Below are 27320 nucleotides of genomic sequence, written 5' to 3'. Positions count from 1 at the left end.
CCGTCTCCTCCTGGGTTTTCAGAGAAATGAAAGGAGAGGGTTATGGAAATGTTTTTATTAAAAATTTAGCTGCACAGCAAATCTATTCCACAGATATACGTGGAAATATCTGGAAATGCGTGCTCTGTATAAGAGATTGTAGCTGTTGAATATTTAAAATGTATTCTTTTTTTGTAATTTGGGTGAACTGACTCTTAAATGTGATACTTTGTGGATCTTTTTGACACCAGACTTAAAATGATGCATAAAGTGGAATTATGACCACAGCAAACAATGCAATATTGTGCTATTTATGAGAAGAATGTGATTTTTATATAGACCTTTAATACACTTTCCTCGTGGGCATGATATTGAATGTAGAGTAGACTTCCATCGCTGTGTCTGTGGGAGTGTCGCTCATTAAAATCGGATCATTGAGAAATCCAAAAGACATCTTCACTTGCAACAAGAGCAATGAGACAATATTCCTAAATGTTGCTTGATGAGTTGTAAGGTGTGCTGGACTGAATTCAATCCCCGTTGGGACTTCCTAACACGACAGAATAATTGACGACAGACAGAAGAGAAGAAGGAAGACCAGGCGGTTTACTTTAAACACGTAAAAGGAAATATATTTTTTTTTGAAAAATGAAATAACAAAAAAAGAACAACATTTCATACAGAAGAGCTGCTTTTGTCATTTGCAGAGGTAATTTACACAGGACTTGAAATGAAAACACTTTACTTGAAGTGGAGCAACAGCAACCACACCACACAGTGGAAAATAATGACTTAAAAAAACAAAAAAACTTTTCATCTTTTGTCTAAGACCCTTCACCTGATGTGCTTACTTACCGAGATACTGTAGGTGGGGCAGTGTCGTCTCACTTCTGGTAAAGCATGAAGAGGCTATGTCACATACTGAGCTTCTTTTAAGGGTTAATATACACTGGCTCTTGGTTATTCACTCGTATGACGTACGCACCATTGAAACATTTACACACAAAATGTAGTTATTTTCTCTCCCTCAAAACAAGGATACTCCTTTATATTTTTAAAGACAACAGTTAACAGTTCCAAAATGGTGGCTCTAGGATTGGATTCATCCCACCTACACGAGGCGCCCCCCCCCTTCCACAGATATTCCTATGAACACTTTAATTTTAACAAGCATGGCTCACTATTTGAGTGTGGGCAGAGAAGAAAATGGTGGTCGTGGCGGTGTGCCGGGCAGACACCAGGGGTGTGCATAGGTGTTACAGACTTCTTCCCCGAGGCTCTGATAAGGCAGTTTATTTTTTTTCCTTCGTTTGTTTTTGTCGTCCAGTTCAGGAGCCAGAGTTTGTGGTTGATGGAAGCGCTTTTTGATCGCGCCCCGAGAACGATATCCCAGGTCCGTCGACCACCGATTGGCATTTCATGTACGGAGGGGAGAAGGGGTAAAAGATGAAATATAAACCGTGAGGTGAACGAGGTGCAGAACACATCTTCTTCATTGTCCATTTTGTGCAAACTGAGGCGTAAACAAGGACCGTCGGAGGCTTGGAGGGGAAGCATGGTACAATAGGCTAACACACGGGAAGAGACAGCGTAGAGGGATGCAGTGTGCTCCTTCGACAAACTGACAGGCACAGAGGGCCAGTGAAATAAATAAAAGAGGTGGGGGGGGAACTGCCAAGTTTCTTGTGCTTTCTGCTTCACTCAAACTTGCATTCGGAGCTGAGGGAGTTACTTGTCGCCACTATAGCAGCTTCTAATGTGCTTTAAAGGTTCGGCGTGTATGTCACAGTGGCCGAGGAGACGAGGGGGTGTTGGAGGGAAGGACACAAGATTACCACAAGAAGTGCCTTAAAAAGGTCAACGCGCACACACACAGGCACCCACGTAAGACTGCTTTATGGTCATGCTCGCCATTGCCTCGCCAATATTACCGCCCATACGTCGATTAAAAAAAGAAAAGTACAAAATATCTACCACACTGCCCCTCCACTCCCACTCCTTCAGCTAGGACAGAACCGTATTCACTTCGTTTTTTAATCATTTATATATATATATGTATATATGTACACAACAATATGCCTTTGAGGCTGCTGAGAAAAAGGGGGCGGGGGCAGGATGAAGTCTCTGTAGTGAGTCACTGGTTTCTTCATTTCCCTCTTTTTCAACAACAGTTTATCTACAGAAATGTGCGATTCTGATGAGAGACGTGAGAAGTTTAGCATCCGTGTTGGATCAGAGATGGATCGTCCAGAGCGATGAGCGGATTGCCGTTGAGCGTGTGTCAGTAGACCCAGGAGACGGGGACCCACTGAGAGGTGGTGGACACCAGGTCTACGGCCTCCTCCAGGTGTCGGATGGTGTCGTCAATCTCGTTGTTGATGATGGTCTGGTCAAAGTAGTGGGCGTAGGTCCCCTGCAGCATCTCGGATTCCTTTTGGAGCCGCTGAAGGGAGTCATCCTGAGGGAGGGATGGAGAAAGTTGAAATCACGACATTGATCAGAGAACAATTTGTCATCCACGATACAGGGAGGAGAGGAAAAATGAAACAGAGGGGTAGGGTTGGTCCCTAATAATGAAGATGCACCACAGAGGATTATTCGAGGGATTAGAGGATTTAGAGGAAATCAAGAGGAATACAAGTTGACCCGGATAAACAACGACTAGAGCTACACAAACACAGAGGCCTGACGCGCCTTTCTACAACATCCAGACGAGCTGAACTCGCAGCACTGAACCAGTACTCACAGGCAGTTTCTTGCACCACTTTGGAATCTTGAGTGCAAATGAAAATAGGCACGGCGAAGAAAATAAAGACATGCTTAAAGCATACAGGGCACGTGCAGTGCAAGAAAAAAGGGATGACAGGAACGCAAATTAAGGCGGTTTACACACAGTTCAAGTTTGGAAGCGGTTCGGTTAAATCAGTTGGACTGAATGAGAGTTAGAGAGTTTGTGCAAATAAAGTAAACTTGAACAATGAGCGTGAGTGGGAGAGGAAGTGAGAAAGTATTTGTACCTCGGTCATGCCTGGGGTGACAGTGGGAGCTGCGATGAAGACAACATAGGGAGCAAAATCCGCTGTCCTGAGGATCTTTAGTGCCTGATGAGAGAGAGAGAGAGACGCACTTTTATTTTGTAGTTCTTCCAAACAAACTGCCCTACGGACTTAAGAAACTTTAGATTTTTTGATAATGCTGTCTACACTGGTGGTGTAGACAGGAGGTCCTTTGTTACCTGTGGTTCCACATCCAGGATGGAGACCATGCCCTGCACATGGATCTGCCGGATCGTCTCCAGCCTGGTTCCGTACATGGCGTCCTCGTGGCTGCCGTACTCCAGGTAGTCGTTGTTGCTGATGTCCTGCATCATCTGGTCGTGGGACACAAAGTAGTAGTTCTTTCCGTTCTCCTCGTCCTTCTTCGGAGGCCGAGTCGTGTCTGAGCAGAGAAGGAATAGATGAAGACACTGAGTCACTGTGTTCCTGGCTTTGTTGCAAAAGGCTGAACAAGCAAATACATGAAACTCTGGCTTCACGATTGCATCTACAGCTGACACTTAAAATCAGACTCGACTGTATTCAAGACTAGCTTTTGTTTGCTGTTTCACAGGAGCGTTTATACGGGTCTCCCTGCATCTGCAACCACCTCACGCCGTTCCATTAACTTGTGTAGTCGCTATGTAAGTGTGCGTCTGTCCTTACGAGGGATGGGGTAGGCGAAGCGGTCAGGATGTTTGGTGATAAGTGTGTTCTTGATGTGCCTCCGTCCAACTCCATGTGCACCTGAATGACGGGATACAGCAGAAGCAATTCAACAAAAGGCTGGTCAATCCGGAAATAGACCATTCTACGACTTTTTGATGACATTTTTATTGCATGCTGTATCGTGACTTTTGTAAAGAAAAACTACACCTATAATTAAGTCTCTCTCTCTCTGCCCTACACACATAAAATAGTTAACTCACCAAGCAAGACCAGTGTTCTCCTTTTGAATGATGGCACTCTGACCACTTCCTCGTACGTCACCAGATCTAGTTGGTCGAACACTGCAGAACAGAGGAGGAACATTAGTTCAGCGCAGCATCGGCTGTAAAGGGGCCAACATGGTGGTTACATAAACAATAATGTATGAAGGAAGTGGCTAATATACAGGCACACACCAGTTTATTAGGTACATCTAGGTAAACCAGTCTAATACAACAGTCTTGCAATAGATCCTACTTCATGAAGGTTATAGTGTTGATTTAATGTTATTTTAGAGGCGTTTTTCCATTTATTGATATAAACAGGGTGGACTAAAGACCTCTCAGTATAACAGAATGCTATTCTATATCTCTATTCTTCTACAAGCCAACACTAGAATGAATCAACACCTCTCTTGAAACAGTTTAAACAAAGACTCGCTTGCAGGGCTGTGTCAGACTGCATTAGTTTTAACAGGATGTACCTCACAAACTGGCAACTGTACATACTCAACAATAGTGTGAATACAAACATCTAATGGCGAAACATAGGGGACACAAGCAATGCTAATAAGATTAACATTAATTCCGATGTTTTGTAGCCGTGGCTTAAATCAAACGTGGAACAAGACGGCGAAATAAAAACAAGATACCGTGATAAAGCTTTAAAACTTGATTATTTCTAACAAGAAAATAAATAAATAACCAAGCCGAGCAATTCTAAGCTGACTGGCATCGCTTCATCTTTGCGCATAACAAAGCAGCCGTCATTCAAAAGTCATGGGGACGTTTGGAGGAGGACGAGGTACACAAGCAGAGAGAGGAGGCAGAAAAACACAGAGGCTGGACGCCAGCTGTCTGGAGTTACTTACATGCAGCCATGTCATTGGGTAAGAGACAGCATGAAATATGGACAAAGGGTTGGAGCGGAGGGGTTAATAAAAAGACACCATAGAAGAAGACAAATTGAACAAAAAAGAAAACACCGTAACAGAACTTGTCAAAAGCTGTTAATTGCAACGCTGTTAGTCACTGAAAGAAGAGGCAAAGTCCAGACAGCAGTAGGAGAGGTCAGTCAGAGGGGAAACGCTACAGACGTGCAGCGGTTACACAAACAATGTGATCATTTACCTTCTATAGCAGTGCAACTCTCAAGTGTACATTTTTAATAAACTGCACAACGAGCACTTCTTCTTCGCATTGTACGGTCTGAGCTCTAAAATGAAATGCCTGTCGTGCGTTAGCTGAGCTCCGTTGCACTATTTGCACGCTACGGTGTGTGTTGGCTTACCTGCATTGTGCTTGGCCAGGTACTTGTCTTTGTACTGTTTCTTCTTCTTGCCAAACCAGGTACAACTGGCCTGCTGCTCCTGTTTGGTCTTCTCCATCGCTATACACGCCACGCGCCTGAAAACAACACTTGTACTGTTAAAGGGCCTGGCCTCCAGGTGTATGTGTGACAGACCGCTGCAGGAGGCCTACTCACCACTCCTGTAGCTCAGGTGAGGGGATGAGGCCCGCTGTGGCGTTCTTGGTGTTCTCCAGCTTTCCCTGCCACCAGTTGTGGTCGTCCTTGGAGATGATCTGAATGATGTCACCCACCTGGAAGCGAATGCCGGCCTCCTTGCATGGGATGAGGTCGTCTTTCGTCGGGTCATACTCGAACTGAGCGCGAACATAAATCTGGAAGGGCGGGACAGGGAGACAAACACTAAATGCGTCAGTTGTTGACAAAGTGGCAAAGAATAGCGTAGCGGTCATGGGAGAATATGCGGGAAAGAATATGATTGGCCAAGCTGCCCACACAAAAAAGGATACTGGCTGCGACATTGTTTAGTTAGAAATGCAGCGGCGACGCTCGTCATTAGGAGATAAAAAGACAGGAAGAGGGAAAATCAAGAGCGTGTCAGCCGAAGCAGGAAAGGGCACAAACATTTAGTTAAATGAAAAGCCAGACGAAAATGATCGAACAGCGTACGTATCGTTTATTAATCGCACGCACATCCACATTTTCTGTTGCCCTTCATGTCCACTCACGAACAAGGTATGAAGACTGAGCCTTGACAGCTTGCATGGAATCTAGACACCACTATGATGAGGAACCGAGCTTTGCGATGGGGGTGGGAGGAGCTGGGATCTACGTCTACGAAGAGTCCACTTAGAGACATCTTACCTTGATGGACAATTTGTCCTTGATGGCAGGTCTGGAGATCTAAGGGGTTGAGAGCATCACATACACACACTTACACATATATCATGCAGTAGAAAATGTTGGGGGCATAAACAAAGGAGGTGTGATGAGGGACCCACATATGGACGCGGCATCTTATGTATAAAAATGTACCGCATTGTATAAATGTGTGTGTGTGTGATCTCAGAGCATAATAAACATAAAGAAACCGACAAAAATGGCAGAAATCAAATGATGAATGCATTTCAGATGCATTCTTTTTAAAATCAATCATCTGCTCAACTGTGAGGGAAACCTTTCCGATGTTCAAGGGAGGCCAAAACACAGTAAAGGTCTGACATCGGAGAGCAAAACCTAATAATATCTTAAAATAGATGGTAGATCGCATGAGTGCTTTTAAGTGCATACGTGCAGATTTGGACTTGTTGGGATGAGTGTTAGTTCGTCATACCAGTAGCGGATTGTAAAGCAAAGGGAGGAGCACACAAGTGAATTAAAAAAGGAGTGCAGTCGAGGTGTAAAGGAGGAGCAAATCTCACCTGACGCCCTTTGGGCTGGATCGTCGCTGGCAGGTCCTAGTCGGGAAGATAGACGTTTTTGTGTAAGTATTTGAGACCATATTCAATGTATTCTCTCCGGCAGTATTTTTACTAGCCTGGTGCCATTTCTCTGTGTGTGTGTGTGTGTGTGTGTGTGTGTGTGTGTGTGTGTGAAAAGGAGGCACAAAAACATACCAGGATGGAGCTGGTGACACTGGCATGACCGTTTGCAGGCGACTGTCGTGACACATCTGGCGACTCTTTCTGCAACAGAAAATGCTAAATTAATATTCTTAACCCATATAGAATATGCAAAAATGCATGCGAGTGTGTGTGTGTGTGTGTGTGCGCGTTTGACTCCCGACCTCACAAGACATGGACTGGGACCGGTAACTGGGCACAATCTTGAAGGTGATGCTACCTCTCATCTCCCTCTGTGTGGACAAGGGACAAACACGGTTACTCCATTGGTCCACATAGCAACATCGTTTGGTACAAATGCAAATCAAATGTCACACGATATAACACAGAAACACATGCTATGAACACTGTTTGTTGTGGAGAGCGAGGAGGAGAAAATGGGATCCGTGCGACTCACCAGCATCTTTTGAAGCTGCTCTACCGTCTGATTGGCCACGCTGATGCCATTAATCTCCCGGATCTCATCTCCTACATGCAGAGTCCCTGAAGCGGAGGAATAAGGATTTAATAAAGGCTACAAATGAGGCTCTTGGGTGTTGAAACACCAGCGCTTCACAAAGCAGAAGGCAGAGAAAAACCCCAAGAGGTTATTGAGACTGCTCCAGGGGAGCAAACTTACACAAGGAAGACTTACATTTCATTGTTGTTTCAATTAGCAGAAGTTCGTCCAATAAGAGTAACCGTTATCTCCAGCTACGTGTGGCTGAATGGGCCGAATAAATACGCATGTGTGGCGTAAGGTTGCACGTGATATAGATGCATACCTTGTCGATGAATCATTCCACCGTGCATGATTCGGGCCACAATACAGTGGTTCAGTTCGTTCATTTTCAGAGTGATGCCCTAGAAGAGACAGAGAGGGTCAATACCTTCTACTACATACTGAATTTAAATTCGTCCATATGTGAAATTTAGTGCAGTGTGCAATATGTGCGTCTCTTGTATCCGTCTACACACCATGGGCTCATCGGTGTTCTTCTGAAACTGGACCAGGCGAACCCTGGTGACGTTCTCCAGGTCCATGTCTCCGTTGGTGCTGTCTGGGGACTCTCCGTTCAGGTAAGGGGAAGTGGGCGGGGGGGTCACCCTCAGCGCATCGTCGCTGTAGACCTCGTGGGCCACCACATCGTGGGTCTGCAGCAGAGCCTGGAGTGAACACGGACGGCCACGAATGTGAAGACACAACTGCGTCCTTGGATCATCACTCAACAGGAAAAGGTTTAAAGGGAAAGAATGCGTCTGTTCCTCCCATGTGCTGCCATGCCAAAGCCCTTCAGCTCTCAGCACTGTTAAATGTCTGTGGCAGCATGAAAAAACCCAGCCGGTCAGGCCAGAGAGCAACACGGGCTAATTGGATTGAACCAAACCTAAGGCGTGACTGTGACGGCTCCAGTAAGTGTCACAGACTGTATCAGCAGAGACACCTCTGCTTCTCACTGGGCTAAATACACGACAGCACCACCTTACATTTATCCACTGACATTATAAATCATAGACTGTTGTAATAACACTTCCTCTAGATGAAAACTGCAGCCCCTAAATAAGCTACACTCCTTCTGGTATGGCAATGACAGACAACAGATTTGTACCTTTACATGAAATCCTCCACTGGTTTCTTCTGCCTCAGTTTTTTAACTTTCCGTGTACGAGCAGTACTATCTTCCCAAAGTGTTGTTCTACTGACGCTACTGCAGATCCACGCTGAAGCTCTTCACTTCTCCCGGCCACTTTAATGCCTCCCTCTCTGTTCTTTTCCCCTTCCATGTGTCGATCTCTCGCCCAAGCTCAGGTGCTAAGCAGCTTTGTGGCCGAGGGAGTTGTGTGGATGGAACCCTACTTCTGACACAGTAGGTTATAATCTCGCACACCAATAAGCATGCGCTACGTGCACAGGACCAAACACAAATATCCCACCATGAAGTGTGGCTGTGTGAGGATCCTCCTGAGCTCCTTGGCCTCCATGTTCTCTGGGTAACAGGAGAGGGTTTCCAGTACCTGGTGAAGAAAATAAAGACGAGGAGAAAAGAGCTGTGAACATTAAGAATGCTCCTAATATAAAACACTGAACAGAGCAGCGAGTGCCTCACCTCTTTGGCTCTCTGCACTCCATCACTCGGAGGGTTTCTGATCTGAGGGGACGACCTGGTGTTGATTTTGTCATAAAGCTGAAAAGACAACTCGCATGTAAGAACAATTTGACTCTCATAAAAGATGAAAACCCAACCAATACCAAGTCCGCATGATAGTTAGTCGAAGGTACATGTTGGACAGATACTGTATGCAGCCGCCTCTGGACTTTTAGTGACACCTACTGGGCGCTTTTGGTATCCCAGAGGAAGAGGTCCTGATATTGTGGTTTACTCACATCTAACAGTGTGTGGAGGTGCTGGTCCTGGAAGACACTGTGCAGAAAGTCCATGTCTTTCTCACTGCAGTCCGTCAATGCATGAATCTCCTCTAGACTGTCCAAAACCTGTGAAACTGCCCCTGCGCACACACACACACGTAGAAGTTATGCACACAGAACAGATACACCAACAAGTACACCAAGCATTCCCCAATACGCAAAATGCAAACAATGAACATGACAGACACACTCATCCACGAACAGGCATTAAAAAAAAAGAGACAAATAACAAAAATGACAACAAAAAAGACAAGCAATAGATAGTCACAACAGAAAACACATAAAACACTCAGAACTATTTAACCCCAAGTACCTGCTGCAACGCCCACACATGCAGCAAAACCAGAGAAACAGCGGTACATAGCATCAATACAACATCAGAGGAAGGTCACTTCAAAAAGTCAGTGTGGATGATGGGTTGGGAGGAGTACGCCCAAGAAAAAATTTAAAAAAAAAAATATATATATATATATATATATGTGAAAATGTAGGAAAAAGAATCTGATTTCTTAAAAAGCGTTCTCAGGCCTTTAACTTGTACTGTATGAATAACAGATGAAAGATGAATATGGAGATCACATGTATAACGCTGGGCTCATGATGAGACTTTGATTCAGATATTACTGTGAGGCATGAGAGAGAAAACACAATCTAACCCGTCACTAACTTTGGGAAAACCTCGTTGGAGGTCTGTTTACATGCTTCATATTACTCCAATTAGGGAGACTCATTTCAAGCAATTCCTAGAATTGCTTTTTCAGCAGATCAATAATAACTAAAACCTTATTAAAAATAAGGTTTTCGCTGAAGAATTGAGTCACTGCCCATTATTACTTTTCACCTTATGTTTTTATTATTTTCCATCTGAAACCTTTGTCATATACTACGTACAGAGCAGAAGGGAGGGAAGGTGGGTGTGTTAAGAGTACGTCTATATGCATTTATTTCTCTTTATGTACGGTGTTCTCGTGTTAAACATCTTGAAACCCGTTAAATGCCATTTTGGAGGATTAGGACCCCCATATATCATTTAACACTCGGAAGACAAAGATGCAACTAAAAAAGCGAGTGATGATGTCATGGTGTCACACAGAGATTCTATGGGTGGGGAGAGGGATACGTACTTTCAGCAGCTAGCAGTCCTAGAGACAGCACAGCAGAAAGAAACAACACCAAAGACAGAGAGGCTGAGATTAGAGGAGGTGTTCTGCAACTAGGGACGTAGAGTTTAACCCCTCACAAAGACAGAAAAAAAGGCAGACAAAAGGAAGTCAGAGAGCAGGCGGTGTGGGGAGGCATTAAGGCAGGTAGGGAATAAAAAGGAGGCAGAGGAGGAATAGAGGAAAGAGCAGCAACAGAGAGAGAAAATCTGCAAAATCTATGAATAATCTGCCAAGCTGCTGCAAGCATCGACTGTACAAGTCTACGACCGGCAACATGTCTGGAGGTCTGCGATGGCAAAAATAAACCAGTTGCCAGGAAGCATGACTGCTACAGACTGCCAGCATCAGCAAAAAGGACCTATCAAAGGCACATCTGGCTGCAGCGGCTACACATAAGCCTGAGCAGAAGATGTGAAGAGCTTTGCACCGATTCATTGGGCGACGATGAATTACACCGCTCACGATTCTACAGTTTATCACAGCGACACAAGTGGTTTATCTTTGCTGATAACTGCTGGCAGGCACGGCCTGCCGTCTTCTTATCAGAGGAAGTGAAAGTCGGCGGCTGAGACAGGGAAGTGAGGCCGTTGGGCAACATCTGTCTTCATCGAAACAGGAAGTTCTACACAGACAGCTGGAAATCACATATATAGAATAGAAACTGGGCTAGAAAATGAACGTGTTCTTATTTGACCCGACATGACAATATGTCGGGAGACCAAACAGACACTTGTTATTGGTTATATTATTTATAATCCAGTGTGTGTCACAAACTAATAGCTAAATCCCTCCGTTACGAACACATTTCTAAAGAACCAAACCTCGCTACACCAGGATAGTGTTGTGCGATTTACCTGAGGAGGTGGGGTCATCTGAGAAGTCATGTAGCTCCTCTGGGGGGTCGCCATAGTAGGAATTAAACTTATGGCTGGAAACAGCTGCCAGCACTGCACCCTGGGATACGGATAATACGGCTGTTACATGAAGCCTCGACAGAGCCCCGTGTTGTGGGGCGTAAGTACATGCTTTGTATGCGTTTACATGCGAGGCCTTCAGAGGACAGGCCTGTTGAGAATGTCGGAAAACATTTGACGAGATATTAATCTGGGTCATCAGAAGGAGTGGCGCGCTGTGGAGGAGGCGACACTTCCTCTCATCTCAATCAATGCTGACCTTCAGCTTCCTCCTGCCGTTGAACTTCCTCAGCTGTTCCACTGTTTCAGGCAGGTGGATCTTGTAGGCGTACCTGTCCCTCTCCTACACACACACACACACACACACACACACACACACACACACACACACAGAGAAAACACAACGGTGGGGACACGAGCACACACAGAGAGATATTAGAGCAGTCGCACAACGGATGTGAAAGCAGAGCTGTGGTTCCAAGCAGAAGGAAGTGTTCTTGAGTCACCATCAGACCAGTAAGGCCAAAGCTCAAACACCAAATCCCCACATCATACCAAATGTCTGTTGCTCTTAAAATGTTACCACATAGCTGTAGGGAATGCATCGCTAGCTGTATGTGTGTGTATGTGTGCGAGCTTGCCTTCAGCCAGGGGTGGTTGAGGGCCTCGTAGACGGTGATCCTCTCAGCCGGGTCCAGCATCAGCATGCGTCTCACCAGGTCCTTGGCGCTCTCCGAGATGTGGGCCCACTGGCGGGGGTTCATCTGGACGAGCACACACACCCAAACACGCAGACACACACACAAGGACACTTTGAGACGCATGTATAACATTATCACATAACACCAGTAAAGTTGTGAAGTGATGAAACAAACATCAGTTTTCTGTAACCCTTGACGCACAGCGACTAAGAGGAGCTCGCGACTGTGCTTAGCTGCGGCTAAAGAGCACCAATGACGGTGTCGTGTAAATCAGCTCCTACCTTGTATTTCCCCTTAATGATGGCCTCGAACAAGCGCTCCTTGGTGCCGTAGAAGGGAAGGCAGCCAGAGAGGAGGATGAAGAGGATGACTCCACATCCCCACACATCCACCGGTTTGCCGTACGGCTCCCTCTTCACTACCTCTGGGGCCATGAAGTGAGGTGTGCCGACTCGACCTGGAGAGAAGACAGAGTTTTCAGTGTTAATGGTAAAAAAAAAAAAAAAAAAAAGGGACATCTGAGGAAATAACTTCTGTTACAAGGTTATAAGGATGCAGAGGCATATACTTTGTAGGGCTGCTTTGGGAGTTATGCGTTAGTTGTTTAGTCTTTAAAAATGTAAGAAAATGCCTTCATGTCTGCAAACCAAAAGTCATGAAAGAGAGACTAACCCTCCATCCACTGGGAGACAGGCGGGGTATGTGTGTGTGCAAATGTACAGTAGGAAGTGTTTTCTCAGTCTAAGGAGCCTACTGTACCTCCAGCTACTAAACCAGACTCTCCCAGCTGGATCGCCACTCCGAACCCCCCCAGCTTGACCGGAGCAGAGTTCTCCTTTGAGCCCAACAGCACACAGTGAGGCTGCAGAGAGACAGAAGAAGAACAGTACATGTATGCTCCATATGGTTCAACAGGTTCCATTTACTCTTTAAACTGTAAGAGACACGACATACATGCGATATGGCTTCGGGGTTTGTTTTTTTTTTACTGACAAAGAAAAAAAAAAAAAATAAATTCTCTGCAGTTTACAGAAACTGTGCAGAGCATCGCTCTCTCTGTGCAAAAGTGCAAGATGGGATCTTGCTGGTTCGTGAGCCTGTTTCACAATGACAAGACGACATGCACAACTCTAACCACAGTCTAATCATGATGCTGATTCTTTCCCCAGGAAGAAGTCAACAGATGAGGGATCACAGCAATAAGTGAGATGCAGGATTCTTTTTAGAGACCTGGCTCTCGGAAAAAGGAAGAGCAAGGTGTTACATTAGACCAAGAACAACATTTTTGTTATGCAAATTAAAATTCCTTAAAACTGTTGAGTTCATCTTTTTTTTGGGCAGGATGGATGAAGTATTCAGCCAGTTTCAGAAATATTATTCTGACAGGGCTGAGGCTGAAGAGAGCTACATGGCAGATGAGTGTGGTGGGCTCACTTCCTGTCTTCACTTCTCGTAATGGGGGAATTGAGGGGTGTGGAGGATGTGGACTGAGGTGCAAGATCAGAGAGGGACGCAGAGTGTTAGAGAGTGTGAGAGGAAGAAGGGGGTGGAACAAGAGGCAGAGGCGCGAGGACCGGCAGACTAAACAGTCACGTTTGGGAGAGCAAGAGAGGGGAGAGTGCATGAGACATCTTTTCAATTCATAAAGCAAGAGAGGACAAGAGCTGAGAGGAGCAGACAGTCAAAAGGATGGAAAAGAAAAGAGTGGCGCAGGATTTATGACTCATTCAGAGACTGAAGAAAAAAGGTGAACATCACAATAAAAGGTGTTGAGGACAAGGACTCTTCTTGCATAATATCGTGTCATATAAGTACGTTTTCTAACTAATAACAGTTTGATGGAGGAAGAAAACAGTCTGGACCGCTGTGCTCCAACACCTCTCTGCACTTTAAACATTTAAACCTGAGGCTGTGCTGAAAGCTCTACGCAACCATTGATGGTGAGTGATTTTCTTTAATTCATCTGTGTGTGCATGCGAGTGCATCTGAGCTCCTCGGCATTATTGTAATACTGGAACGGGAATTTATGGGTTGAATAAACAATGACCTTTCAGTTAGTCGTGAGTCCAGCTCCCATCCGTAGAATACTACATCTGATGTTCAGAAGAGAATCGAGATCTTTTACAAGGCTCGACATCAATAACAATGATTACATGTGTGACCTTTAAAACTGCAACCCACATATTACTCACCCGTCTGTGTCTGTGCATTAATCATAAAATATGTAAATACAGTTTCGCTGTGAGGGCGCTCAACCTTTTCTTGTTTTTAAGTTCAGCTGTTAAAACTTTATTTGTTCAGTGAACTAACCACTGCGTTTGTTTCTTCTCACTCTCAGAGGCAAATGATCCGACAACCCTGAAGTGAACACCGCTCAGCCACAATGACCACATTCTCCTCTTCCTTCCCCTTCACTCTTTCAGCCTCTGCCTCGTCTAACTCCTCTCTTCCTATCTCGACTTCCTCCCTCCCAGTTGCCATGTCATCCTTCTCTGCCACCTCTCTTCGCCCCTCTTTCTCCACCTCCTCCCCAAACCAGACGACGTGTTCGTTTGATGACGTCGCCCTCCGTCTGCCGCTGGCAGTCCTATACTCCCTGTTCTTCTTCTTTGGCCTTGTGGGTAACCTCTTTGCCCTGTGGGTCTTCCTTTTCCTACATTCAAGCCGCAACTCCGTGCGGGTGTTCCTCATCAACTGTGCCGTGGCTGATCTGGTCCTCCTGGCGTGTCTGCCCTTCAGGGTTTTCTACCATGCGAACGGGAACAAGTGGGTTCTGGGATCTGTGGCGTGCAAGATGGTGGGGAACCTGTTTTATATGAACATGTACATCAGCATCACTTTACTGGGCTTCATCAGCTTGGACAGATACATAAGGTTGAAGGGGAAAGGCAGAGCACGGAGGGGCATGAGGATGACGCTGTGGGGGCGCAGCCGGCCGTGGAGCTGGGTGGCATGCGGGGCTCTGTGGGGGCTGTCGCTGGCGGCGGCGGTGCCCATGATCGCCACAGCAGAGGACAAAGACCACAGTGACCAATGCTTCCAATACAAGCAGCGTAGCAGCAAAGCCAAAGGGAAAGCCTACTTCAACGCGGTGCTGGTGCTGTTATTCTGGCTCGTCTTCATCATGCTGGTGGTCTCCTATGTGAAGATTGCGTCTCAGTTGCTGAGGGTGTCCCGGGACAAGCCGGACCTTCCCAACGCACAGAGGTACGATCGAACCGCCAAGAAGTCCTTCTTCGTCCTCTTCCTGTTCACCGTGTGTTTCGGGCCCTACCACGCCTTCCGCCCCATCTACATCCTCTCCCAGCTCAGCGGGACAGACTCGTGTGACTACTTGCAACTGGTGGACCGCACCAATGAGGTGATGCTGTTGCTCTCCGCCTTCAATAGCTGTTTGGATCCCGTCATGTACTTTCTGTTATCCGGCTCAGTGCGCAAAGCTGCCCTCCGAGCACTCGGACACCGACTTGGCAACCGGCTTCCTTTCCTAAACGACGCGACATCCAACAGCTCGACTACGGAGTTCAGACGACCGTCTGTGCCGATGGCTTTCACTAACCCCAACACCCCCTCAGCCACCCCCAGAACAAGTATCTGCGCCATGAACTCCACCCTCCGCTGCACAGGACTGACCACGCTTCCACTTGCTGGCCAACAGTGATCACAAGTTAATGTCTGATCACTGGAGAGATAAATGTGTGACAAACGCCGGACGCGTCGGCTAATTCTCTTGTAAAACTTACCTCCTTTTGTTAAAAAAAATAAACGTTTTTCTTACTACTGAGCTATTCTTACTGTGTTGGCTCATGAAAACCTGTGTTGTGTGGGAATCCCTGTTTGAATTCTAGTTTAATGTCTGAGTGACTGATTTGAGGAGATGCACTTCAGCGACAGCAGCTTTTCTGAGAAAGCATTTCCCGTCAGAGAGAGAAAGTGTGTGTCGTGGTAATAATGGATCGAGTGTATCTGATGAATAACGCTAAAACAAACACATCTGGACTCTTCTCTTAAAAAAGTGGAATATGAGATGCATAAACAGAAATACCTTCCCGTCCTCACACAGTGTGTGCTTAAATACCATACATGTCGAAAACAACAATTTGATTTATTTATTTCACTGAAAACCAACTACACTCATTCCGAATTGCTCCGAGTTAAAAGCCGACCATCTGGCTCCCCCAAGTTAAAACAAACCTCGCAGTAATGTGCAAACTTCACCCAGGTTTGACACCCCCGCCCCCCAGCCCCCCCGCCCAGCACACACTGAAAACAAAGCTGCGTTGATCCCTTCGGGGACTCTGTTGTGTTGCTAGTGTTTCAGGACTGCTCCATCTGGTCTGCTAGTGTTTGATGGCTAATCCTGTTGGAATCACTGGTTGATGCTAATCTGACTATAAGAACTCTTAAAAGGGCTGACCTAGCCTCTCCGTCATGCGATACAACCCAGCATGACGCACTGGTTTGCAAACCAGAGGGGCTTCCAGGAGGTTAGACATGTTTCTTCTTAAAGCCACATAAGAAAACTAGCAACAAGTCAATGTGGAGAGAGGATGTTGTGCTTGATTTTGTTGTTTCTTTTGACCTTTATTGTCTCCGCAAAGACTGTTTAGATAACCATGTTCTCAGTGGAAGGACGTTCTTTATTACCCCTCGGTATGAAGAAGTGTAACGCCTCAGTTAACGGAGATTAGGAGACATGTTGGGTGGTTTCAGAAGCTTAGTCTGAGACACACGAGAGAGATCTCACCTTCACGTCGCGATGAATCACATTGTTGTCGTGGCAGTATCGAAGAGCCTCCAAAATCTGCCTCATGTAGTGACTGGATGCACAGAAAGCAGAAACAGACAGGAGGGGGGGAGGGGGGGAGGGATTGTTTACGGCATCCAGAAATTGTTTTATTTCAGGCTTCATTAATATTTAATATGTTCTACCCACAGTTCCCAGACTGGGTGTCCTACCTGGCCACTGCTTCGCTGTACACAAAGCCGGCATCGGCTCTCTTCACGATTTCAAAGCACAGGTCTGCTCCGTCCATACTGAAGACGGAGAAAGAGGAAGGAATGAGGGTTCTACCGATTATAGATAAGAGCATCTCTAAGAATAGTGCATGAATCTAGAGCTGTCAGGGAGGCATTTTATGACCCGCTGTCACCGGCTTGAACATATAGGCATTGTATCTTCATTATCGCACTTCTCAGCCAGTAGTTGATTAAGAAAATTACAAGAAATGCCTGGAAGGCGAAGCAGAGAGCTGAGTCTCTAACGTCTCCTGTGGATTCATAGAACTGGGACGCAGGGCCGCAATAGAAATAAATCTGTCACCATTCAGTATGATTCTGTTGCTCGCTGCCATAAAAAAGATTTGTCACTTCAGCACTTATTATTTACAATAAAAATGATAAAGCTATTATAACTAATAATTCATATTTCATATATTCTGGGAATTTCTGAGCATGATCTCTTTAGTTATTCCTGTCCAACAGAACATATTAAATTACACAGTTAATATGGTAACCAGGTAAAGATCTTCACATACACACATCTAAAACCACAAAAATGAGGGGGCTGGTTAGATCAGTAGGCGCCAACTGCAAACTGCTGGTTAGATTTAGCCTGTGGTCTAGGATCTTAATATTCAGCAGCTGAGCAGAAACAGTGTCTGACTGATGGTGTGGTGGTGGAGAAAGAAAAGGTGTTTCCTGTTTAAGAACAAAGACAGGACATAATATCAAACCCTCAAATAAGAACGCATCAAGGCCGACGGAGACTTACAATTCAAAGACCATGTAGAGCATGCCGTCGGAGCTGTAGGTCTCCAGCAGCTCCACGATGTGGGGGTGCTTCAGCATGTGGCAAATACTGGCCTCTCGCTTCAGATCTGGCAGAGAGAAAGCAAGTACGATGAGCCACAACAAACATACAGTAACTCATGATTTCTCTACAGCACACAGAAACATTCCAACCGATTCATCTTTTGAATTTCTCACGAGTTCAAATTTCACAGTGAGCTTCCTCCACCGACTCACTCGAGGACTTTGTGTTCCTCGTAGCATCAGTAATTCCGGTGTTGAATGTCTGAAACTCCTTTGACATTTTCCAACCACTTACTGTATTTTATGCCCCTAAATGTCAGCACTGAGGGACAGATATGGCTTTGTGCTATTCCCCCCCAAATAATAATAATATGTAGAGATATTAGATGAGGTGGGAGGTTCTAGTGAGACTTTCTAAAGCTCAAAAAGCTTTCATGGAGGCGATGCTGTGGCACAAAGACACGTTATAGTGACATGATGAGAATGCATTTAAACTAAACATCATTTAGAAAACATCAGATGACCTTTGGGCGAGAAAGCTCCCCGATGTTCATTAGAGAAGAGACGCTCCCTTGTGGTTAGTCGGCGCCTCGCTAAACCCTTCCACGTCCCTGGAGGACGAGTTAAGGAGATGAAAAGCAGAGAGGACATGCCCCAGCAGGCCGCCCCTCCTCCTTTCAGACCTCCACAGACCTGCTACAGCTCAGCTCCACCACCAGAGGGAGTTACATGTCATCTACACGCAGAGGGAGTCCATTCTGCATGGATGGCAGTACATGGTGAGCCTTCACATGCTGGGCAGAATGACAAGCGAGCTGACACGCTGGTATCTAGCAGACAAGACAAGTGACACCAGATGTGGGTTCACTAGAAGATCATTTTAATTGCACATTTAAAGGCACATCTGGCTCACGCTCATTAACATCATCCCCTCTCATTATCCTCCGGCTCGCACGGCAAATACAATTACGGCCGTGGCATTCCTCGTCTTTTGACTGCCTCATTAAAGGAAACAACACTGAGGGGGAAACACTGCAAAGGGGAGTGGACAGTCTCTCTCTCTCTCTCTTTTCTCTCTCCTTTATGAAATGACCAACAACTGGAGGGACAAGCGGTAAAACATTTAACGGTGAGTGCTGAGGAAGGCTGGCAGACGTGGTGTTGTTGAGCTCCTCACTCCATAAAAACCTAATTTACACACTCCACTCCCCATCTGCAAGTCATATGTGTGTGTGTGTGTGTGTGTGTGTCTGTGCTCGTTGCGTCGTGACAGACCAGTATCATTATGCAACTCAGAGAAATGATGCCGTGTCCCCACTACAGAGCCCCCATTCTACTGTTCCTTCCCCTTCATTATTTCCCCCCCACTTTACACTCGTCTTCCGCCCGTCTCATTGAGTATCTATTCTTGAGCGTAACAATGCTGCCCAGTGTGTCCGCACGGCAGCGCAGGGAAGCACTGCAACAGAGCGAGGGAGCCAGAGAGGCCTGGAAGCGTCTGAATGAAAGCAACACCAGTCAACTGGGCCCGTTCCAAATGCACTCTCACATGGACGGTCTGGGCTAGACGAGGATGTGGGATGCGGTGTTTAATCATTTCACTCGATTTGGTACGTGATGGTTTTGCATCTGATGGCTGTGGGACAAAACCCGGCTTACGGAGCTCACACTGACAAGTCAAAAATGCTCCGTCATGCACTGGTGTTAGTGTGTCTGGGGCTATACAATACACATCTAACTAATATTACTGCAAATTGCACTAATGTATTGTTCAAACCCCATAGAGCTCTAATGTTCTCTCTATATTCATCTTTATTATTGTTCGTCCACCTCCCTCACATGCTCACACGCACAGAGTGATATTAATACATAAATAGGAATGTTTGTTAGCTTGTAGCAGTTCTGCCTCTTTCTCCTTTCCACTCACATTTATGCTGACACAGATTCCTTCGGTATGAGGTCCCAGGAAACCACTCTGCAGGTCTGGCTGCACTCCAGTTCTCTACCTTGACACATTGAGTGTCCACTTGCTCATTTCTTCTCTTAAATGTCAGAAATGAGGGCGTCACAAAGGTTTCCTTCAGATGCACACATCATTCAATATTTAGAGAAGTCTAGAATCCAGTGTATGAGATGATGCATGTTAGAGACATTTCTGTATTGTTGTCTATAGAATAAGTCAGAACAATACTTATTACAAAAAGCCCAAAAATATTTAGGACTTTGCTTTTAGGAGACACTAGCGTACATCTCTACATCTACGGTTTCTCCTCCCTTGGGTCACTTCCTTGTCTTGCTGTTATTGGCTACCAGGCTGATCTCTGACTGAGGCATCACAGATGGCACATAGCGAACGCCAACATGAGCCCCAACACACACACACACACACACCTATGATCTTTGTCTCCATCCATCTCTTTTTTAAACACATAGACCTCAGCGTGACGGAGCACAAAACCACATGGTGAGACGTCGCATACTCACCGCCACAACGCCGCCACACAAGCAGCCAATGGAAAGCAGTCCCAGCATATTATTCATCTGGGAGCAGCGTGTGTGTGTGTGTGTGTGTGACATTATGCCTCGTATATTTGTGTGCGAGAATGCCATCATACACTCGGTGTTTGCTATCGCATCCAAACAGTATTGCACAACACAGGTTGGTTAGACTTTTCAAAGATGTAAGTAAGTCTCTGTGATTGACAGCATTGCTAACAGCTATCCTCTCTTGTCCCTCTTGTTATTTGCAGTCACGGCTGGCGTCAGGTCTGCCGCATTTCTCACCTTCCGTGCTGAGGCCGGGGCTGGAGGTGAAGCTGGCCACATCCACGATCTTTACAGCAAACTGCTGGCCCGTGTCCCTGTTGATGCAGCGCCTCACCACGCTGAAGGGACCCCTGAAACACAGACGTGCCCAGTTAGTGACAGACACCTACAAAAACACACAGAAACCTCGGTGCATATGTGATTTCTTAGTTCAGTTAGCACTTAGGAGAAACGCATACATACAAAACGTACACACACACCAGCCTCTGGATTTACAGTGGGTGGTTAGCTAGGCATCGTAGCCGTGCTCGCGCCAGTGGGAATTATAGAGCAGTGGTGTGCAGCACAGCTGTAAAAGCTAAAATAAAAGCTTTATTATAGAGACCTGAGCGAGGGAGACCTACCTAACTCAGGTTATTTCTGGACCAATGGGGCGGCAGATATTATACCGTTGCGTTTCTTGTTATAAGCCACACTGAGTGGTAATCCTCACATAAACACAGAAGTCAAGTCCATGCAGAAACCATCAGACCGTATATTTCATTAGTGTCACAGGTGCATATGATAATTCTTTCTCATAATGCCAGAGCACCAGTAACGGCCACTGAAAGCCGAGACGTGCGCATTTTATGTCTCCTTGCCCACTGAGAGTTACACACACACGCACACACACCCCTGCCGTGTTACAGCTGTCTCTACATCTCTCAGAGGCGGAACCAAATGCTACTGACACACACACTCAAAACACACAAAACACACATTTTGCTAAAGCAAAGTGGTGGCCATTAAAAGTTGGTTTAACTGAATGAGCAAATGAACTTGTGTGACGACGTCCGTGTCAAACAAACAGTAAAAGCTATTCGCTTTAAGTGTCTGTGCATGTTGGGAGGATGGGGGCTGCAGCTGATTCGCTCTCACATCTGCTGGAATGATTAACCCACACAAACAAAATGCAGGCAGCATGTGCCCACTCTGGGCCCCGGCAGCTGTAAAACGCAACACTCTTCCCTCCAGAGTTCACAGGAATCCTGCAAATTATCGGACAACCCCACTGACCTTTCCCCCCCTGGGTGGATGTGCCGTAGCAGCTGTTTCTCCTATTAAAAAGAGGGCATTGGGTGTGTGGGAAGCTTCCTGGGTGCATGTTGGGGATTCCAACCCTACAATAATCTCGGATCTGTTTAAATTGTGCTGTACCAGCTCAAGAAACTCAAGTGTTGGTAATGTTGAAGTGTTGATGTCCACCGTATGCAATAGGAAAGTTTAAAATCCTTCATTACATCATGGTCACTGAGCTGCACCGTCTCAGATCTGTGTTTCACGGGAGAATATTTGGGGGAGTTAAGTTAGAGGCTGCAACCACGGGGACACAGTGATGCAGCGGGGGCAAGGCCGTCTTGGCACTGATCTAATGTGTGTCAATAAAACTCATTACCGCCATTAAGCAATGAGGTGGGGTTGGGTGAACCTGCCAGATTTTATGCATCAACCCCATTTGTAATCTTGGCTGTCAATTCACGGGAGCTGTTTCTACGACGTGAAAAGGGGGGTTGGGGCCGCTATTTGATTTAGGAAATTAGAAAGCAATTCATCTCATCGTCTGGAATAAAAAGACCGACAATTGTCATGGACAGTCGCTATTATAAAAGGTATTATAAGAAAGCAAGCGTAACAGAGAGAGAGTGAGGAAGGCCGCATGCCGTACTGACATCACTGCAGCTGTGCTGAGTGGGCTCATACAAAACGCCCACACATGGCTCACATCCGACAGCGGCAGTCATCAAACATTAGCCCAAAGTGGCAATCCTTACAGAGTGCTCCGAGGCTCATTTCAAGTCTCCGCTCTATGTAAATCAAAAGACTGGATATTAGGTGCATTTTCAACATCCGTGCTGGCCACGAGCCAAATTTCCTCTCAGGTCTTTTCTCTCTCTCTCTCCTAAACAGGGAGAGGACACATCTGTAGCTGCAGACTCAACATCACCGGCCCCGCTCTCCTGAGAGCGACCATCTTTGCTTAAAGCAGCACTTTGCTCTTTAGCCGAGGCCAGCAGCTGGCATAATTCACTTGGTTAGTCTGTCCCCAAAAAATAAATTGGGGGGGGGGTTTGTCCAGCTGTGAGAAACGGAAACATAATTAGAGTTTCTCAGGTAGTTAGTGGCGATGCCCGTGGACACACGGAGCTGACGGTCGTCTAGTCATGACTTCGTACAGAGGCCTGTGCTTTAAAAGGGGAAAACAACATCTAAAGGGCTTCTCAGATAAGTGCTGTTTGCCCTACTGCCCAAAATGAGCTCAAGTGGCAAGCTGTTAATTTCACAAGTTAAACAAAGTTCAGTGCTGTTCAACAGTAGCACTGTGAATGTCTGAGCAGCAACAATAATCCAGAGTGCTTACTTATGCAAATGAGAGACCCCTTTGAATATTAGTAGGGGGAATTAGTATTCCGGTTGCAAATTGAAATTTAGAGCAGAGACACCCTCAGGAGGTTCTAAAGCTTTGGCATAAAAACCCTTTCCTCTACAAAAATAAGCCAGAAGAGGATCCAGGTTTGTTTGAAGCACCATGTGGAGTCCCTGGCCTTGTAGTCTGAAAGAAAGATCCAACTTCACACCATCCGTTCACACCTATTGATCTGTGTTCACAGCTATTGATCTGGCGTGTAGCGGCACATACTGCACATGGAAGGGCTTTAGTACAAGTAAACAATTAAGATTATTATACTAAACATATTTCACAGTTCTGAAACGACTGTACTTATATATATGCTGGTTAAACTAGCTTGAAGCTACGACAACATCTGATAAGTGACAGCTAAGATGTTGCTTTACATAAGATTAAGATTAATTGTAGGAGATGCTACTAGTGGCTTATAAAGTTGGCCTTCTTGCAGCAAAGCATTTTGTGGAAGATTAGATTTGTATGCTCAAGATTGCATCTGTTTTGGGGGAAAACTTTTCATTCCACCACCAAAAGCCATCAAGAAAATGCAAGATTGAAAAGTGTCGTCCAAGCAATTTCATTATCCAAATCAGACGAAGCCAGAAGGCTGAGAACTTCATTGGTTTAGAGTGAGTCGCACATCCCGACATCATCGGCTCTAATGAGCACCCGGGGGCTGAAATAAAGAGCACTGTGACTCCGACAGTGCGTCTCAACAACCTAAGTCCTATTCACACACAATCATTAGAGACAGAAATGGATCCAATTGCTTCAACGCTTTGCAAACCCTTCAACGAGAGCTGAAATCCCCCGAAACAGGCCTGTGGTTTAATGCATTATGCTCCCATCACATCATGATCACATATTTACTATGTCAACGACAAAACAATGAAGGTATAATGAGCGGGGCCTGCGCGGCCCACGCCCGTTCTGTACCGCGTCGTCTTTCAACGGAGTTAATCCAGTTAGACTTCGAATTGACACCTGACCCGTTTGATCTTCCTCCGTTGAAATAAGGCTAGTATGACCACGGGGGAGTGGAATGAACATTTACATGCATGAGCTGTAAAATCAGTCGGTCCCCGTGTCTCTTTATAGCCGTGCCACACAGACATATGCAGCTCTTGCTGTTGCCATGCAACTATAAGCACCGATGAATGAGGAGTCCGACTTGCTAAAAGTTCCACAAAAACCGTTTTGACTGTTTTGTTCGTTCGCTCTTGGTTCTGAAACCTTGCTAAGCTTTCAGTGCTGCAAAAGCACATCTTTCGTCAAAAATAATGAGGAAAGCAGCACTAAGGAGGAAAGGAGCCTACTGGACAAGGAGACAAGGAGCCCCTGTTAATACTAAAGTGTGCATTCACACAGCACCTAAAAAACAATCGTTCTAGAATATCACAGAGGTTGATAAAAAGCCAATCAGGAAGACACCATCAGGGAAATGGGATCAAATGAAAGATGTCAACAATACTCGATACAGAAAAGGTTTCTTTAAATGGAACTACTAACCGTCTTTCAGTAGCAATCACCCTAAACATGTCTCTCTGTGCAGTCCCAGTTCAGAGGAGATGAACAGTGACCAGTGCTCTCTATCCCACCCAGCCAGGCTGCTCCTCTCCGACACAAGCCGATCAGGGACAATAATAGACAACTTCTCTGAGCAACAATAGGAGGAGGAGGGCCGGATTGGATAATAGGGTTTATGCACAAGTTTCAAAGGAGCCGAGGTCAAAAGGTTAGCAGAAGGCACGCCAGTGTACAACAGCACCGGGATCATCTAATGATGTGAAACAAATGACCGCGAGAGCTCTTACATTATATGTCAGGAGGTAAAGGACTAACTAGTTATAACAAACATAGAAGCAGGAATATTCTCCTATCAGAAACGAGAACATCGAACAGAATGTTTACGATGGTGTCCTGTAGCTACAAACCATTCCCATTTGAAATGTGAATTAATTAACATCCTCAGGTTTCGGTAGTGCTAACAGTACAACATGTGGTTAAAAACAGAGTCGGAGATGGCAGAGTGCTGCAGTCAATGCCTGCTGGCATTATTTATATCCATAGCCTCAGGGCCATTACATTCCCAACTCCACTTGTCTCCATTGATCTGCCTCAGCCTCCCTTACCCTCCCATCACAGGGAAAAATGACCCCCCCCTTCTTCTTGCAACACATCCCAAGACACCAGGACTCAACACACTTGATCCATCAACTGTAGTTTCACAAAGGACCTGGCAGGATGAGAGGGATGTTCTGGTCCTTTCTTTGACATAATTGTGGCATGCGTCTTCTTTACTATAGCTTCCAACAGACTACTGTTCTGTTCTACTGACCTGTCTGCACTGTGGGACCATACCCTGGAAAGCACAACTGCTCAAACACTCAATAAGTATTGGCAAATACTGCATTTATCAGTGTTTATGTCTGCAAGGAGCACCAAACTGCAGCCTGGTTGCATCAACCCCTGCAAGCAGGATATATAGGTATTTCCATGTAGGTTGATGTTTGCAGGAAAATACATTATACAGAAGCTTGCATCTATTGCACACCTTACATGGTCACCTGACAGCTAAGGTGGATATAAAACTATCAAAAGAACATAAATGTTGTATGATCCACGGCTAGGGTCAAGCCAAGTAGACATGTTTTCATCCATCATTCTCAAATTGAAGATGGTTTGCACCATTTTCCGCACTAGCCATCCCCAGTGGGTCCACGTACTGGGACTCTAGTGGTCTTGGTCCATCCATCAATTAGTAACAAAGACAACAGGAAGTCCCAGGATATAGAACAGGGCCTGAGATTTTTAATATTCATAGCACCGGGAACTTTTGCCTCCCCTGGTTTAAATGTGCTTCCGTTAGTCTCCTGGTTCCTATGAAAACATAACTACCTCACTGGTGCATCGGAAAAAGTTATGCCTCCTCTGACTGACACATTTTAGGAGGATGCATATGCAGGTTTGGCTGCTGTCACACCAAGGGGATTAGGAGGAGGACAATCCTGCCTGCAGACATTTTAGATATGCAGCCAGATGATTCTCCCACATGTCCTGTGCCTCAAACCCCCTGACTGCCAGTATGACAGCTAACTGTATGTAGAAGAACACCAAGACATGTGCTCCTCCATCTATTGAACCTGCAGTCAGAGACACAGTCTTACATGGAGGTCGTGATGGCAGGCACGGTCTGCAACTCCTAATATATATAAAAAGGTAACTGTGTGCATGCTATTCAACCAAATATATAAAGTCAAATGGCACTTTGAGGAGCGACCTCACCTCACCCACCCAGCCCAGTGCACGAAAGTCCCCTTGAAAAAACCCTGCAGGGCCAGCACATAGGGAACAGTGTACACAACAGAGAAAATGCGGTAAAAAAAATATACAAAGCAGAGACAAGCAAACAATGGACGTTTATTAACGACGGGTACTTACTTGCCAATCACCTCGCACAGCTCGTAGACATCCTCGAACAGCACGTCGTCGTCCGCCATGGTCATTTAGGTAAAACGAGGATGCTCTCCTCAAGATATCACACCCACGCGGATTTTGTATTTTCTTGTTTAGGGTTTAAAAAAAAAAATGTTAGTGACAGGAAAAATCAGTGGCCGCTGAAATAGTCCCAAGTTAGCCGGCTAGCCACATTAGCTGGCGTCCAAGAGGCTGTCACTCCGCGGCCCCACCTTCTGGTAGGCTGGCTAGCCAGCGAGCTAAGCTAAATAGTGCCCACAGAGCAGACCCCAGGGTGTGGAGATGTCCTCGCTCGTTGCATGCCTCGGGTGTGTATCTCTGCCAGACACAGGACTCCCTCAGTAGCATCCACGGAGGCGTTACGCACCGACCAAGATGCTCCCTGCACCGCAAGCTAACGGAGAACCTCGAAAAATGGTTGGCTAGCTGGGTTTAATATGAGCTCGCTGTGCACACACACCCTGTATCACAGATGGCTTATCCCACCGACAACGTAATGTGTCCTGGCTGCGATATGCTTCAGCTTCCCGAGCCCAAATGGAAGTCCGTCGCGTGCATGTCGACGACTAACTCTGCAGCACACACCGTCTGTGCTTTCTGAATATTAAAATTATATTCCAACACAGCAGCCTGGACCCGTTTAGTCCACCGTTGCTCCGGTTCCTATCGCTGGCTTCAGATGCTGGCTGGCTTTGACTGGCTGTTCCTCCGACTTCCAGAAATGCCAGGCTCCTCCCTCTATCGTCCAGGAAACTGGTCCGGCC

General features: G+C 45.9%; 2 protein-coding genes across 14 annotated transcripts; one reads left to right on the top strand and one right to left on the bottom strand.

Annotated features, from left to right (window-relative positions):
* Nucleotides 1-584: 584 nt before the first annotated feature.
* Nucleotides 585-27320, bottom strand: caskb (calcium/calmodulin-dependent serine protein kinase b). 13 transcript variants are annotated; one of them, XM_031851847.1, is made up of 28 exons: nt 26521-27320; nt 20655-20767; nt 17830-17935; nt 17016-17093; nt 16804-16876; nt 12816-12918; nt 12338-12513; nt 11997-12137; nt 11615-11698; nt 11296-11395; nt 10403-10420; nt 9237-9361; nt 8959-9036; nt 8786-8866; nt 7829-8017; nt 7636-7714; nt 7269-7354; nt 7036-7104; nt 6866-6934; nt 6671-6706; nt 6114-6152; nt 5427-5623; nt 5232-5347; nt 3944-4009; nt 3681-3761; nt 3215-3417; nt 2997-3080; nt 585-2437 (listed from the first exon to the last, which is right to left on the bottom strand). In XM_031851847.1, exons 1-28 carry the CDS (start codon nt 26583-26585, stop codon nt 2261-2263), a joined length of 2832 nt encoding a protein of 943 aa, XP_031707707.1. In that variant the 5' UTR covers nt 26586-27320; the 3' UTR covers nt 585-2260. The 13 variants fall into 13 exon arrangements, with proteins under 13 accessions (XP_031707707.1, XP_031707705.1, XP_031707706.1 ...); XM_031851845.1 differs by having other exon boundaries at nt 3944-4024; nt 26521-27319; XM_031851846.1 differs by having other exon boundaries at nt 3944-4024; nt 9237-9358; nt 26521-27319.
* Nucleotides 13557-15869, top strand: gpr34a (G protein-coupled receptor 34a). Its single transcript, XM_031851859.1, has 3 exons — nt 13557-13803; nt 13891-13996; nt 14395-15869. Exon 3 carries the CDS (start codon nt 14440-14442, stop codon nt 15715-15717), a length of 1278 nt encoding a protein of 425 aa, XP_031707719.1. The 5' UTR covers nt 13557-13803; nt 13891-13996; nt 14395-14439; the 3' UTR covers nt 15718-15869.

The sequence above is a fragment of the Anarrhichthys ocellatus genome, unplaced genomic scaffold, assembly GCF_004355925.1.
Source record: "Anarrhichthys ocellatus isolate YVR2014 unplaced genomic scaffold, GSC_Weel_1.0 scaffold12, whole genome shotgun sequence".
NCBI classification, from domain to species: Eukaryota; Metazoa; Chordata; class Actinopteri; order Perciformes; family Anarhichadidae; genus Anarrhichthys; species Anarrhichthys ocellatus.
This window is presented reverse-complemented; position numbering and strand designations above follow the sequence as displayed.